Genomic DNA, 17,179 nt, shown 5'->3' with positions numbered 1-17,179 from the left:
TCTTTGCTTATGGCACATGAAAGTTTCAGTACACCTTTTCAAAGTTACTGCTACTCAAAATACATAAGAACTTGTTTAAACACCATCACCGGATTGTGAACTCTTGCCCTGAGATTTTCAAACCTCAGAGGAAGCCTTTTTGATATAAACTAGTATAAGCTGTTGTCTGTCTGATTGCCAAGAATATCACAGAAGAGCAAGTGATACTTCATGCAATGACAATTCATATTTTTAGCTACCCAGCAAGGTGAGTTTGGTCTCCAGATGCTGTGCTGTCTCCATTAACAGCTCATCTCTGTTGTCAATTGCAGCTTCTGCCTCTTGACGAAAATTGGCCCATTTCTGAAAGTCATCCTCACTCAAGACCTGCATAATACAATTTAAGCAGAACTCATTTTAAATTTAAATAAGAGGAGAAGGATGCCGACACTCTGGATTGCAAGACTTAGCTCCTGGATTGTTATGGTACTCTGTTGCCTTCAAAACAGCACAAACTTTTTCAATTTTAGATTGCAGAAAGAGCAGCAACGAGTAGCAATGCAGGAGCTAAGTATTAAAAACATGGTCTACAGAAACTGCTGTTCCCACAGCCCTCAGCTCAGAGTCTGGACTGGAGCACACAGATTCTGAAGATCACTCCACATTTCTCAAGTGTTTGAATATGACCCATTTATTGCACAGACACCTTCTGTATCAGGCTAAAATGCACTGACCCAGGCTGAGAACAAGATTTTGGAAAGCTGAATGCCAAGAAAAACAGAAGGTTGGCTCTCTTATGGACTTTCTGTTTCTTTCCCGGAATCTGTGCTAGAAAAGGTCAGCTAGAGTCACCACAGGATAAACAGAAATGAATGCATTGAGGCTGATGAAGAATCCATTGTCTGCCTAAACTGGCCAAACGCTGGAGAAAAAGAGGAGAAAAAGAATGCAGAACAATCAAAGAATGACATAAAATGTGCTCAATCAATCTTGTTTTCCAAAGAACAAAGCATTATAACTACTGCATTTTTCTAATAAATCTAATGACATATACAGAAAACTGCAAACATTAGGGAATGCCTTCCTACCTTCTTAGCTATGCAAAGAGTTCGGAGGCCATCACGTGCATAGTAGTCCAAATGTTTCTGTGTTTTGTCTTTTATTCTTTTCATTCTCCTCTCTGCATTAGTATCAGCTGTGAAATACAAGGAAAATATTCCATATGTTAAGCACAGATCATTTCAGACTTAATCACCTAAGGGTGGACGTTAGTGAAAACAGGACTTCGTAGTAACAGCAATTCCCTTTAAAGTGGCCATGGGTTGCATAAACCAAAAGCTCAGTAAGGTTCCTTGTTTCCTTTAAAACTATATTACTTGCTTTTTGTTTGTTTGTTTTTTAATGTTACAGCACTCTTGCTGACAAGCTAAAATACCATGGTCAGCTCCTTATGACAGTATTATTGCAGAGCACACAGTCCACACGAGTTAGCATCGTCAGTGAATTTTAATTAGCCCATTCCATATTCTCAGCACTCCTCAGGTTAAATAAGTACCTCAGTTCTGATCTGCAAGGATAACACCATGGAGAGCTTGTTCTTTTTTTATACTCTTGATGCCTAGATATAATATTTCATGCAAAAAATGGTACTGCAGACTTCTTATGCCTCTGTGTAGGAGACACAACAGAAATAGCTCTTTGACTAATTACCTTTGCCAGGGTCTTCCAACAAGTCCATTATAACAGAGTCAGCTCCTTTTGTGTAGACAACGATCTCCTTGGTCAGAGGGTGTCTCACCACTACAGACATCCTTTTCCTTACTGAGTCAAATCCCAAAGTGTAGAGAATATCAAAAGTTAGAAGTGTGCCCTGTGGCAACCGTACTGTCACCTGTTCAGGAGTCCGGGACACTAAAGTAAAACTGTATGCTTGGGCAGCATAGACAAGTGCTGCCTCATCTGGGCTCTCAGCCTCATAGCAAAAGTCTGTTGGCAAAGTAGCACGAGTAACGGACTGAAAAACCTCATCCAAGGAAGCACTGCCAATATCTGTGCTGCTCTTGTCCTGGAGCCCAGCGCCCCTACTGCTGTCACAGCAGCTGTCATCGTTGTCACAGCAATCCAGCGTGGCAAGATGCTCCTCTGTGTTCTTTGCACTGAAGCTAGCTCCTAGGTCTGAACTAGACTGAGAAGATGAAAAAGACTGGCTAAGGCTTACTAGTTTCAGCCGCTGAAATATCTGATGAATCTTCTCCAGGGTGATTCCTGAGGGTTTTATTGGTGGTGGGACTGTAACCTAGAAATTATGAGAAAATCTTGGTTTACCGTGGTCAAACATAAACAAATATGAGCTACAAGATATTTTCCAAAAGCAAAACATATTTCTTTGCATCTAAGTGACATTAATAAAATAGAGCTGCAATGTTTTTTTGTTTTTTTGTTTTTTTTTTTCTATTTAACTGTGTTGGGGAAATCTGTAGAGGAGTCATTTGTGAAGTGACATCCAAATTTGATGGTGATTTGTCTCTCTGCCTCTGAAATAGAGATGGAATCAAGGCTCTTGTAATTCTGTTAACGGCCTGAGAGATAAGAGAAAACCCAGTACATTCAGCATATTTATTACAGTAAATGTAATATTAAAGCTAAAGGGGAAAGTGCAGATAGCATGGTAGTCATAGCTATCCATCAAACATAAAGAGCCTTGTTGGGTAGGGATGTACGTAGGCAGTGAGATGGTGCACACTACACAAAAGGTAAAAGACCTAGAGAAGAGTGCCCCAAATAACCATTGCTCAGGTTTCACTGAACACTACCCTATGTTGTTAAATGCAAGCATAATTAATTTCTCTTGAATGGTTAATCAAAGTTAGATTACCCTTTGTCTTGGCTCAGTAGTTGTGGAGACCACGACTGTATTGCAGATGGCAAGGGCAAGAAAAAAGTCAGTGAGAGCAGTGGCAGTTTTCATATGTATAAAAGGAGAGAGGTTTTCAGTCCGCAGTGCAGCTTCCCTCACTCTCCTCAGCAGCCTGCTATCCGGAGTCACATCCTTCTCCTGCAAGAGAAATTACTTAAGGAGAATTATTTGCATTTACAGCTGTCACCAAGAAAGAGCTCTCAGCTCAGTATTTTTTTTGTTAACTCTTACTGAGTTCACACCTAGAATTATATAAGGTAAATGCCTTTTTACTGAATGTCTAGGGGAAAGGATGGATTCCTAAAGGCTGAATAACTAATTAGATTATTAGGAGGAAATACTCCTTAAAATAGAAGGAAGTTTCAGAATTTTATTTCTTCTGAGATATATGCCAAGAATAGTCTATAATATGACCCCCAATTTTGAAATTGCTGACTATTGAATTAAGGGGCATCCCAGATGGAAATGCATTTGGAATCTCCTATCACACTGGGGGAATGGGAATTTTATTTCAACAGAGAATACAGGTGGCTTATGGCTTGCTTACAATACAGCTTTGCTTCCTGAAAGAGAAGTTTGTCTCAAACTGTTTTTCCTAAGTTTTACAACAAATAAATGAATGCATGCATAACACATTTGTTCTTGAAATGGTGTTGTAATTTTACCACCTTGTCTATAATCAAACCTAAACTCACAAGCCGAACTACTTAACAATGTCATTTATCTACAATTTAATCTGATGTAGGCTATGGGAATGCTACTTTTAACAGAAATTTCATGTTAGCAGAGTGTGGTTTGGATTTAATTCAGGGCCATATTTAACTGGAGCTTCCCAAGTTAGAGACACCTCCCTGTGAGCCAAGACTTTTGTATGCATTCTTTAAGGAACTGACAAAGTGATTTAGCTGCTTTCTAGTTCATCTCAGTTATTACCCTCTTCTTCTTCAATCTGGCACAGTTTTCTCGAGTTCCTTAAATATGCAGCAGCAATCAATCAACCACCTTTATGGCTGTGTAGTGCTGAGCTGAATGGTACATTGTTAACTCCCGCTTGCAAACATGAATACTGGTTCTTAAATTGTCCTAATAATTGAAAATAAATCTATTGCTCATTTTGTTGAAGCACAGAACTCAGCTGAAATCCAAATATAAAGCAAGATAACGCACTTTCTTTGCTACAGGAAATTCTGGTTATGTGCTTTCATGCTTTTTCTTTTGTATTTGGGGAAATATTTAAGTACAGATACATTCCCTCCACTAGAAAATTGATATGCATTGGGGAAGAGCCTGCTTCTTAGATATCTGCTCAGGTCTCTTAGAATGAATCAGAAGCTGAAAAGTTATAATGGTCATTCTTCAGAAACCCTTTAACAGCATCATACTACAACAGACAACAGGTAGTTGTCTGCTGCCTGCAGTGTGCCTGCTAGGTACAGCAGTGCCATGAGGCCTAAGTGGGTAATTCCTGTGAATAACACATATGTGCTGTCACAACTCTCAAAACAGTCAAGTCGGGGATTACATTCAATTCTAAATACTGATGATTAGAAATCCTCTGTTTGCCCAGCTATTATTATCAATTCTTATAATATGCATGTGCAGCACCACAGTTAGAATGAACCTCAAGAACCACAAACTGGTACACAGGGATCTCAGCCTCTCCTAATCCCATCCAATTTTTTTTTTTTTTTTTGCATCTACACCCTCACCATCTGCCTCTAACTCATGCAAAAAATGGCAGTGTGGAAGTATGTACTCTATTTAAATTGAAACATTCTCAAAATTTATCTCTGGAAAAAATGGAAAATTGTGAAGTCAATTGTGGTTTCAGGAACAGATTAAAAAAAAAAAAAATATATATATATATATATGAAACCCAGTCTTTACCAGAGAAGCCTCTCTTTATATTTACATCTAGTGAAAGCAGGGCTGACTTGAATTTCCATGTCTTCCTGCATTCACCCTTATGAAATGTCAGCAGATAAAAGAATTCAGACAAACAAATCTGTTCATTGATTAGCCTGAACAAACAGAAAACCAAATGAACAAAACAGAAAATGAAACAGAGCAGCATCAGTGATGATGATCAATTAAATTTACCACACTTTCAATCATAGTAATCATGTTAGTAAAGTGCTGAAGTTGTAAAATGGCTAGTACCATTCAATTGTTAAGATTTCCCATTAGTTTGATAGCATTTCTTCTACTTGATGACACTAAAACCTGATGGCAATAGGACAATTGAAATCTCCATGAAATGATTCTAATAGCAGGGCACTCTTTGTTGGAACCATTAAATCTAGGAAGAAATGTGCTGTCAAGATCTAAATTCATAAGGACATATAAAGGTAGAGACATGTAAATGCTAATGCATTGTTCTCTTCCAAATTTTATTATAATTTTGTATTTTTCTTACTCTTTTAATGTTCCCTGAAGTCTTTCTGTCAACCATTGCTCTGTGGTTTATAGTACACTATTTTTCCCCCTGAGAAGTTGCAGCAGCCACAAAGAATCACATGAATGAAGTAAATCAACACTGTTTCTTTCCGAGGTATGGAAAGAAATGAGTAATGGGGCCAATGACATCCTGAAGCCTCTAAAGTGAGGTGATGTCCTCTGCTTTGGCTGAAGGCTGTCTCTTTAGAGATCCAGATAGGCAGGATAAATACCAGTTTACATTTTCACAAGAGATATGAAAGAACAGGTGAGTCTGTTCTTGTCCCAATTGCACTAGACAGTTTATATACGGACTCGTCCTTCTCCCTCCAGAGTTCTCATAAATGTTTATGAAATGAATAAATCAGTCACTGCATTTGTTTCTCTCAGACTCTTTCTGAGCTTTCTGAAGTCTACACCATTCTTCTGTCCTTTACATTCCACATAAAACTTAAGACATACACAGACATTACGCATTTTTTTATGATATGAGTATAATACTACAGACATGATAACACTTCTCAACTACAGATTTTTGGAATAGCTTGAGTTTGGATACGAACAGATCTGTCCAGCTAAAAGGTTGGCCTCTATTTTTTATTTTTTTTATTTGCTTCTAGAGATAGCAAGAGATACAGTTGTTAATAACAAATTAGGAATTTGCTTTTCCGTTGTCCAAGACCTTCCCACTGAACAGACCGTGCCAGTGAATTTTACGGGGCTGTATCCGGACATGGGATTCATCTTATCTTATGAACTTCATAAACAGTATGCAATGAGGCTCCATAAACTGTCATGGATCACAAGTACTACAGACAGAAATATTGGAAAGAGAAAAAAAAGAAGGTAAGCCATAGGATTTAGATTCCACTAAATAACTGTGTTATATTTACTCCAGGAAAGACAAGCTATGCTGTTCAGTTATTCTTCCAGGATCTGCAGTCTCCAGTTTAATTAACTTTATCAAATGCCATGAAATACCCATTATCCTCATCTTGAGCTCAGAGATGCACTGAGATGAACAAGTTAATTGATAAGAGATTTTCAGATTTCAGCAAAACTTCAAAACTTGTCAAGCAGAGAACACTCTGACAAACAGGCAGGCTGAAATACATTGTGTAGCTGTAGAGCTTCCTAATTGCAGAGCAGTTCAGAATACCGAGACAAAGTTTCAGACACACTGATGTGCAGACACAATCAACTGCTGCTGTGCAAGCGCACTTAAAATACTATGTGCAACCTGGTTATCACTGATCCACCTAAGGCTGATTAACAATAAGCAAATTTTGTGATTGCTGCATAGATAATCTTCCATTAAAAGTTGTTTGCATGTACATTTTTAACATTAGTACATGATCATTCTTTGGCTGTCATAGCTATTTTCCAATTAAACTCTCTGCATTTTGCAGGATGTTATCACATCAAGAGCTCTCTTTTTTAAAAATGTTTTTCTTGGCAAGAGTCCTGATATGCAGGTGCTCACAGCAGATGCTGTGCTAACCCTTACCCAAAAACCACAGTGTTCTCTCAGCAGTGCAAAGTTCTTCAATTTTCCCGTTACCTGAGGCTACTAATTTCCATGAGAAGCTTTCAAATGGTTGGCACATTAACCCTTGGAAATTTGGCATTTGTTAAGAAAAAGCAAAAACAAATCATACAATCCCAGCTACTGGCCTTTGGACTTTGCATTTCAAAAAGAGCAAGGTTTTGCTTTTACTTGCATTTTGTTGATCTGAAGAATGTGAGCCTCATGATTTCATAGTGAGAACCTCATTTGACAACTGTTGACTACCACTGAATTCTTCATCGTTTGTAGTTAAACAGAAACATTAATCCATAAGGACTCTGCAAGCCTTAAGTTCAATAAACAGCAATATTTCACTCATGCATTTGAAAATGGATTTTTAATGAGAAACTTTGATTGAGATACTTTCAAACCCACAATACTGTCTGTATAACCAGAGGATCCAAGATGCTCCAGCTGTTCTTAGCAATGCACAAATGCATCAGAGGAGAGGAAACAAACAGAGACATAGAAAATGTTATGATTCCCATTTTACATTGAGGGAATTGGCTATATATAAAAAAAAGACATTACTGTGCATCATCTGAAGGACATCAACACACAGCACAGTCTCCAAGCAATAGCTAAGTGTCTTCATTTTTATTGCATCTTCATATTTCTCACTGAGGTTAGCTGATGTCGCCAAATAGACTGACAGCAGCAGAGGCCAGTAATTCCCAGTACAGTAGCTTAACCTCTCTCTATAAAGCAAATATTTGATACTAAAATAAACAATCAAAAACAAAACACAAAACTCACCTCAAAACAGTAACAGCAACGACAAAAAAAGACCAAAAACCCCCGCAGCCTCAAGCAAAACAACAATAGGCAGACAAACCAATCAACCAACCAGGGCAGTTTAAATCTGGAAGAAACTGAAGAGGCCTGGCAGAGGAAATATATCTGGCAAGGAATTCCTTTGTCACACTGACATATAAAGGAAAAAGACAAAGAGTGGTTCTCAATATTACTCGAGGACTGGGTTGGGAAATGTGAGAACAACTGACAGACCCACCATATTCCAAGAACAGGAGGAACACTGACTAATATCTACTTCTACATGACAGAGGAACTGAATGAGACAAGCAGGATCTTAAATTGAACTTAAAACTACATCAAACAATCCTTAGCTCTACCAGGCCTAGGATTTCTCCTGTCTCCCTGTCAGCTCCCAATCAGAAAATGCCACAGAAAGGAGAATTCCTTAAAGACATGCCAACTCAGTCTTCTTGTACTCACAATGGTACTGCTGAATGCCACTTGAGATTGGTTGCTATCACGACGACCAAGTGATCTGCTCCTTGTATGCCCCTGAAAGTGAGCCCTGGCACTCTGGGACCTCCTTAAAGGTCTCATGGTCCTCTGATAAGTGGCTGGTTTTTCAATATTCATTGGAGGAAGTGTGAATTGCTGAAGTTTTGCAAAGTCCTCATCTTCTAAGTCCAACTCTTTGTGCATTTCCAGGCGCTTGGCTGTAAACAGAAAACAAAACCTCACCTCTTACACTGTTCTTGGCATGGCTCAGAAGAAATTCCTTGTTTAGTTAAAAAACCCTTGAAATAAACCAACACAAAGCTAAAACAACCCCAAAGTCCTAACCAGACAAACTTCATTATCCACTTCAGCTTCCGGCAACTCCCTCTCTGCAATGTTTGTTATTGCAGGAAAACAAAAATGCACTTCAAAGTGATCAGTTATTTTTAAGGAGGTTGCCTAATGCTAGGTCTATTTAACTGCACTTTGCAGTTGGCTGGAACTGGTTAATGAAATACAATTTCACAAATTTGCTAATGCTCTCAGTCACAGAGCACAAACATCTTTCTGGCAGCTGCTTGCCAGCTTAATAAAATCCTTTGCACAACAAAGGGAGAGAAAGTAGCAACCAAGGAGGGTCTGAGTCAAAAGTTCAGATTCAGTGCTGAATGCCAAGAAGCTTCAGATAAAGCTTGCAGCTAGAGTTGACTCTAGGTGAAAATGAGCCTTCATTCATATCACACTGTGGTAACTACTTCTGGATCCACTGAGCTTGATTACTAACTAATCTCAGTTTGTGAGTCTGTGAAAGATTGGCTGGCACTTATTAAGAAATGGAGAATTAAATATTCTCTTTGCACTCTCAAGTGCAGTGCAGGAAACCAAAACAACTTCCCAATCTAACCTCCATATCATTTAAAACTTTCAGGAGTCTCCGTAAAGGGAAGTCCCTCACAAAAAGGATACAAAACCACTGACCCAGTCAGAAGGCTCAGGAGGCTGAAATACTAATATTTAAATTATTAAGATTTAGTAGCTGAGAGAAAAAAGCAAGTGTAGGAGTTTCCCTTACCATTTTCCTGATGTGAAAACTCATGTCCATCCACAGTACAGCGTCGGAATACCATTTTGTTTTCTGTTAGTGTCCCAGTTTTGTCTGAGAAAATATATTGGATTTGCCCAAGATCTTCAGTAATATTTAGGGCTCGGCACTGTATGGGCAAATCTGCTTCTTCATTATATAGGTCAATGTCATTGTGAATTAAAAAGACTTGGCCCAACTTGACTAATTCAATGGACACATAAAGAGAAATGGGGATCAAAACCTGAAAGAGATTAAAATCTCCGTGAGAACCAACCTGAAAGATGAGTCTTCCAGAGAATGCTCTTACAAAAACACATTTTCTGGACCAAGGTAAATGCTGCTCTTACCCTCCTGAAACTCAGAAATGATACACTAGCACAAACTACCTCTTGGTGTAAACCCGTTTAACAAGCCATGCCTTTATATGCAACGCTTTCTATCCAATAACTTCCCCACTGTGAAATAATTCTGAATTCATAAGATGCACAGATATTCTGTTTCAGTAATGAAGAATAAGCCCCTAAGGAATCTAAGCAGCTCAAAAAGTTCTCTTATTATTTTACTCATATCAAAGAAATCCTGTCCACTTTAATCTCAGCAGATCTCAATCTCAAGAAACCTGAAAAGTAAATGTGATTTTCCCCCATCCTATTAATTGTTCTTTCTCAATTATGCTTGATCAGATCCAGATATATGAGCACCTTACTTCTAATTTAGCTTATTTTCTAAACCTGCAGAACCTTACCTAGTTATTATTCCCTGTAGGTGAAAACTACAAGTTTTGTTTCACTGTTTTCTTGAGACATTGAGTGGCATTTCTACCTAGGAATGATGAACGTAGGCAAAAGAAAATAAATAAACAACACCAAACAACTGATATTTGGATGTAAGCATTCTCTACACATATCCTAGATACTCTGGAGCTGTTCAGAGATACAATACGTGTTCTTCCTGTATATATCCCTGTGAGGTTTATAAGCAACAAAGAAAATTTGTGTTATAGTGCATTCCCCACTTTGATGATTTGAAAGACTCTTCACAAAATTTCCAAATAGGATCAAGAAAATACTGAACAATCTATTCATTGATATTATTTTCTTTATTACTGATTGTAGTCAGTTTTTAATACCTTCTTCCTTGAAAGTAACAGAGAAGCTTTGTCTTTTACCTGCAACAAGATTATCATAGTCAAGAACATGTAGAAGCCAGAAAGAACTGGAGACAGAAAATTGCCATTCTCATCTGGGACATCATAAGGTGGGTGTTCTGGGAAACTTGCAGACCAAATGCCATGCCCTGTAGGAATTATATGCAATATTGAAACACACTGAGCAGGACGGTGACTGATAAAGCTTCTGATATGGACTGCAGTGCTAATTAAGAAGAACGCTTCCAACTCAAGTACCCAAGCAGTGCTGCAAATCTGCTGAAGAATGCCAAACATATGCAGAACTTTGTAGCACATACACATAACAGACACGTTGGGCATGGCGATTTTTTTTCCACCTGTCCTTCAGCAGGTTTCTCCCATGGCCCTTATGCCTGTGTAGATCTCTTCTCACTCCATCTTTTATCATGTGAGGATTCCACCTCTGCCACTTAGCTTTAAAAGTCCTCAGTGCTGAAGGCTCCTGTTCCTCTTTCTAACAGAAAGATGTATCACTGTCTGCATAGACAATCTGAAATCTTCATAATTACATGCTAACATTAAATTAAAAATTAATTCAGGTAGCTAGTTTTTACATTTCCTCAATTCCCCGTCAGTTAACACACACTCCCAAATTGCACTACTCCAGCTCTGGTTCAGAACTTACCAACATTCCATCATGATTTCTTTACCACCTTTCATATTGCCATTACAGACATAAATTTAATACAGAGTCAGAAACTTGACATGTAGCCAGCACAGATGACTTAGTTTCCACACACTGTCATTGCTCTAGATGCCCTTTTCCTGCCAAAATCCCCTATTAGTCCACTTTGTGCATCCAGTTCTGATAAAACTTCTATTAGCACCAATTAAGCAAGCGGTCGTTTTGGAGCATCTGCCTACTAAAATCCTGCCAAAAGAATGAAAATTATTTCAGAAATATTTTCTGTCTGCTAGAGACTTCGATCACAACTGAGGATGCTGGCGTACAGCTATGGTGTACAACTCACTCCTTCCCCCTCTTTTTTTCACTGTGTGCAAGGAAAATACTGATGGATTCACCTGTACTGTTTCTTCCTGGAGCCCTACATTCAGACAAGGTTGCAAAAAACTCATGGTAAAGCAGTGGGATCTTTCAAACAGATGAAAGTTGGTATACTTGTTCCTGCTTTACACGTTTCAACTAAACTATGAATATTTTTAAGTCTTTCTTCTTTTTCTTTTTTTTTTTTTTTTTCTTCTTAACCTGTGCATATAAATTTTTTTTTTTTAAATGTTGTTGTTTTTTTTTTTTTTTTTTTTTTTTCCATCTGAGACCACTTCAAACCTTAAGTTAAAGGACTTTATTACTCAAGGGCTCCTACACACCAGATAAAGACAAGTTCTAAATTGACATGACAGCAGGAAGGGAACAACAAAAATGAAGTCTCTCTCTCTCTCCCTCACATAGAGCTCAGTTGTCAAACTGAAATCCCATTTCTGTGCCAAGAAAGCCCATTGCAACATGAAGCAGCAAAATTAAAAAAGTGATTAAGTCAGTTCTATTGTTCATCTTTTTGGATGGCCTTTACTTCTAACAGTGTTACAGTGATGACTGACTGGTGGGTCACATCACAGGGCTCTGGGGAAGGTTCACGAAGGCTTGACAGGGCCACATGATTTGACTTTGTCTCTACAAAACTAAATCAGAGCAGTAGCACTAAGCAAGTTATCACTGAGATGAAATCGATTAAAAAGAAAAGGGGCTTTGAACACAAAATTCTCATGGGAGCCTCTGTTATCTTTCAAAAGCAGTGACCCACTCAAAGCTTAGCAGGCTTAAAATCTGGCCCTTCTCCTCAGGGTTAGGAGATCCATTAATAGTGACCTGCCAGGGACAGATTGCTATCAGACCTGTAGGGCAAGTGGGTGCTTCTGTGCAATGAAAGCAAGGCCTTTGAGATCATCAATCAAGTAAATCAGAGTCAGATAACCTCAGCCCCATCTAGTTGCGGTGTTCAAGAAGGAAGCCCCTAGAAAAATGCAATGCTCCTATTTAAGCAATTGATTCAGCTCAGCCTGTGCCAAAAAGGCCTTTGAGAAGAAGATAGCTTTAGAGATCGTGAACCAAATGAATTACCCATGTGCAGCTCATGGGTTGCTAAAGTCACCATGAAGATATTTAGGAAAATGTTATAGAAATGTAGGTAAAGCTGCATCATTATATTTTTTAGTCATATAAGGAACAAGCAATATGAAAGTCAGTGGATGCCATTTCCTACAGCATAGAGGAATTCAATGACACACTTTTGCTTCATACACACTGCCATGTCAGACACTGTTGTGCCACAGTGCTTCTCTACTTCCATTTGTTGCATGGCAGCAAAAGTTAACAGAATACTGGTGGAAAGGTTCAACTTTTGCTGCCATTCCACCAACATCAGTCTCTCACATCTTGAGCCAACATGATAAAATAGGATACATGACTTTCAGAGCAGTACTCTATGCATTGTCAACAGCTTTCACTTGGTTGCTTTACACATATTTTATAGAGGAAACGGATCTTATCTGAAATATTTACAGCCATGGCTGAGTTTCCTTCCATCCAAATTGCTCAGATTTGCCATTTAATTTGTACGTTATACGACCAAAGAACCTAGAGTCCAAAAGCCTGAGGCCTTCAGCTCTAGATCTGATCTCACTAGTCTCTGTAAGATCAGTTTTAATAATCATTGTGGAAAATAGGAATCAAAAGATTTTTGTCAGCGCTTCATACCTATAGATCCAACAAGACACATTGTGAACAGGAGTCCCACACACAAGAAGATATCCATGTTCATCCGTCGCTCTATCTTGCTGCGCTTGTAGCGAGGACCGTTGTTATTCAGCATGGCCTTGGTTTCATGACCTTCAAAAAGCAAATGGATATCATCATGTTTACATAACATTTTGCAGTTTTTTTTTTTTTTTTTTTTTTTTTTTGCTAAAAAAAGCATTTCACAAAGTGGGAGTGGGATGATCATGATTAATAATAATTTATCTCCAGCTTCATTGAGGAACTGTATTGCCCATTTTCCCATTTGACTGAATGTCAGAATATATGAGACATTAAATCTAGGTAGGGGTTTACAGAAGAGCTCAATTACATTTCAGCTTTAAGCTGACACATACATTTTACTTTCTCAAAGGCAGCAGGTTCAATAGGAACAAGGATTGTACCAATATTCAAAACACTTGAGACTCAGAAGCACAGATATTCTCCAACATAACAGCTAAATCTCCTGGAGAACGGAAGGAAAAGGAATAATAATATTGCATTTTGGAGTTTTATAATCAGCATGATCAGGTGCTACACTGGTCCCTGGAATCAACATTTGAAAAATATTGGAAATATTATTCATTAGCTATTTGGGAGCCACTAGACATGTTTCATGTATTAACTTAAATACAATCCAACATGTCAGGTCCAGCAGTGAAGTACACTAATGTTATTTACTTTTTCATCATGTGGATGTAAAGTGCTAACAAAACAGCAGAGCAAGAAATGAAAAAAAGCCCACTAAATCCTAAGAACATACTGAATTAAAATTGAGCTGGACTACTTGTAATGAGAAAAGAGTTCTGTAAGAAGCCAACAAGCAGAATTTGCTTTTTCTATTTTACTAATATCATCTAAACCATGGCTCCACAAATGGAATACCTGGATTCTATCTGTTGCTATGTTAAATTGTATATTTTATACTTATTTCTATAATAAAAAATAAAGGCCACGCAGCCTTGTATTTGCATTGTTGTTTATACGTGTGTTTAGTGTGTGAGAGGTACTGTTTGCCCATCTATCTTTTGGCTTTTCCTAAAGAAGTGATTTGAACCAAAAGCTGGAAGTAAGGAATGCTTTAATCACTGCTATTGGATTCGCTCCAGCTTTACATCAAAGAATATTAACAGAGGTAGAGAGCGAGAGAGAAAATTACTCTCCAGCCTTATGTTCAGGACTTTCACTAAGAGCAGGGACTCTTGGCTTCCCATTCCAATAACTATATAATTTCTATACAACCCAGAGCTATGCTGGGGGGACCAACTCACACCACCGGTACTCCTTGCTTTTCAGCACACGTATTTCGCTTACTGCACCAAGTCAGCTAAGTCAGGGCACTACTTGTGAATCAGGAGGTGTGGGTTCACTCATGTTCAGCCTTTCCTTCTGTAAACAAATGCTTTTACCACTGACTTACAAAGAAAATGAGAGCACTACAGCCTGCACTTGGTTCCTCCAGCAGCTCTGTAAATCTTGCTTCTCGCTTCTCTTCTTATGTCAGTCTTAATGGAATATTTTGTGTTGAAAAAAACCCAACAAACAAACAACAACAAATAAAGCCAACAACAAACGCCTCGGGACAAAGCTCTTTAGTCCCCCTCAAAGATTCCTCAGGGAAATGCTGATGGATTTATGCAGTGAAATTGGAGGAGCTTTAATTCCAGATTTCACCTCTCTCATTCCCCTCCACTTCAGCTGATCAACAGGAAAAGGAATTTTCCCCACACCTCTAATAAGGATAGAAGTCTGCAAGATATGAATATCAGAGAAGATTAGAATAAACTATACATAGGTTTGTTTTTTCTCATAAAATCCTCACAGATTTAAATGCTGTGTAACCCAGCACCTCACCTATCACACTCCAATACACTATCACTCAATTTCTGGATGCTAATGGCTTCATTTAAAACTTGTTTCCATTCTGTTACTTTATTACTGGAAAAGCATTTTTAATTCTTGATGCTGTCCCCATCACAGCAGGTAAACCGTGTTGGCCGTGGCTCTGTAATGTGGCTTTGGTGCATTAGTACTATTGCTTTATGTAGAACATTTGGGTAGCCATGAAAGGTGAAACTCTACTTGGGTCAGATGAGAACTGCACAGGCTAAACAATGACTTAAGTGACGGCTCCACGCTTCACAAAGCATCCATTAGAAAGTAAGATTGAGCAGTAATAGGGTTATAAAAACAGAGAATGTGCCATGTTACAATGTGACTGATTTTGGATGTTCAGAAAAGGTCATGGACCATGATTAAAAGCCAGAATATAATCAATGTCAAAGAAACCTAGAAATGAAGCTGGTTACTGGCTCAAGTGAGTCTAATTTTAGAAGAGAAAGAATAAGCCTTTATTCTGACATGAACAAAAGATGTCAGCGGGAAATTGAATTGAAGTCTTACTCAGACCAATGACACCACATCTTGACAATCATTAAAACTCCAACCTTTGCAGCTGGCAGCTTAAGCAACATTAATACAGGCCCACATTATGATCTTTGCTGTTGGTGAAGGAGCACACTAGGAAATAGCTAGAGAATGAAAATGGGAATCCTGACAGGAGAAGGTAGGACATGGACCTCTTAAAGCAGGTCCATGATGGCCATGAAGTTGAACAGAGTGCTCAAACACCTCTTCTGTAAAGAGCAACTGTGAGAGTTGGCATTGTTACGCCTAGAGAAGGCTCAAGGGAGATGTTATAGCAAACTTCTAATGTATAAAGGAGCCTTAGTAACAGGCAGAAGAAGAGGATGGAAAAAGAGGGTGGATTAGATTGAATATAAGGAAAATAATTTTTTTAATAGGGGTTGGAACAGGTTTCCCAGAAAAGCTGTAGATACTTCATCCCTGCCAGTTTACAACCAGGCTGGATGGGACTTTGAGCATCCTGATCTAGTGAAAGATTTGCCTAACCATGGGTGGGAAGGGTCAGAGCATATGATCCTTAAAGTGATCCTTAAAATGATCCCTTCTAAATCTGGCTGTTCTATAATTCTGAGAAACTACTTCAATTCTATAGGAAATAATTCCTAGAGATATTTGTATAGTAGTTCCAAAAAACAGATGATTGATAGTTTTGGAATTCTCCTATGCCTGCCTCTCCTCCCTTGGTCTGGTAAGTACCATTCTTCCCAGTGCTGTTGACAAAGATAGGAGTTGAAAGACTAACAAAGTGAAGGCTGCGGAAATATATAGGAGTTGTAGCCATTTAAAATCCTCTTTTACAGCAAGGAAATAAAATGGCCAGTTATGAGATAAGATATTTGGATTGTGGAAGGGAATCCAAGGTAAATGACTCTTGCAAAAATGGTGATTTTTATTCTCTCATTAGGTGGCTCAGCCTTGAACCTCATTGATGCTTGTTATACATACATCACCTGACAAGACTCTTCCAGAAAGATAAAAATAATCAATAATGAGATTAATCGTTGTATTTAAACTGACTATTTTCATCAGCAAATGAAGAGGCCATAAGGAGGGAAGTCAATACAGTGTTTATGAAGAGGAAGAGGGGACAGATGTCAAAATCAGTGATAAATCACTCTTGCTGAATAAAAGCAGTGGTAACGCTCTGAAGGTAAAAGAAGCTGAGAAAAAGATGAGCTGACCCACTGTTGAACCTGGACTGCTGCGTTTGATCTGGACTCTGACGCTGTCTGGTGTGGTTCATGTATCTACTGCACGAAATGCACAATTGCAGAGACATGCTATGTCTATGTCAGCACGTAATGGATCTTCAGCTGCAATGGTTTCTGCTCTGAGGGGCCATTGAGATCTCTCTTAGGGCAGCAGTGAAGATTTTATGACCAATGAAATTAGCATTATAATCAGAGCTGCAGAGCTGAGAGTTAAACTAACCTTATCAAATTTAACTGGTCTGGATATCTCTGCATAAACGTAGCAAGATATTTGACACACACAGGCGTACTGTCACTTGTCAGAGAACCAGTATAGGATCCCTTTGCTTTAGAGATGCAGGAGTAACACCTTTACTTCAAAAG

At 38.5% G+C, this 17,179-nt stretch overlaps 1 protein-coding gene across 2 annotated transcripts in view; it reads right to left on the bottom strand.

The window, feature by feature from the left end:
- ATP10B (ATPase phospholipid transporting 10B (putative)) overlaps positions 1–17,179 on the bottom strand; it is a 52,491-nt gene that overhangs the window by 16,394 nt on the left and 18,918 nt on the right. For both annotated transcript variants that reach the window (XM_042826505.1, XM_042826504.1), the window contains 8 exons: positions 13,140–13,271; positions 10,403–10,530; positions 9,223–9,475; positions 8,136–8,368; positions 2,855–3,034; positions 1,690–2,275; positions 1,068–1,174; positions 240–366 (listed from right to left, as the gene is read on the bottom strand). In XM_042826505.1, the coding sequence (XP_042682439.1) occupies positions 240–366; positions 1,068–1,174; positions 1,690–2,275; positions 2,855–3,034; positions 8,136–8,368; positions 9,223–9,475; positions 10,403–10,530; positions 13,140–13,271 (1,746 nt within the window). The remainder of the gene's footprint in view (positions 1–239; positions 367–1,067; positions 1,175–1,689; positions 2,276–2,854; positions 3,035–8,135; positions 8,369–9,222; positions 9,476–10,402; positions 10,531–13,139; positions 13,272–17,179) is intronic.

The sequence above is a fragment of the Centrocercus urophasianus genome, unplaced genomic scaffold (assembly GCF_019232065.1).
Source record: "Centrocercus urophasianus isolate 14NV4802_14NV808 unplaced genomic scaffold, USGS_Curo_1.0 seq_26, whole genome shotgun sequence".
NCBI classification, from domain to species: Eukaryota; Metazoa; Chordata; class Aves; order Galliformes; family Phasianidae; genus Centrocercus; species Centrocercus urophasianus.
Note: the sequence above shows the minus strand (reverse complement) of the source record. Positions and strands in the feature narration are given on the sequence as shown.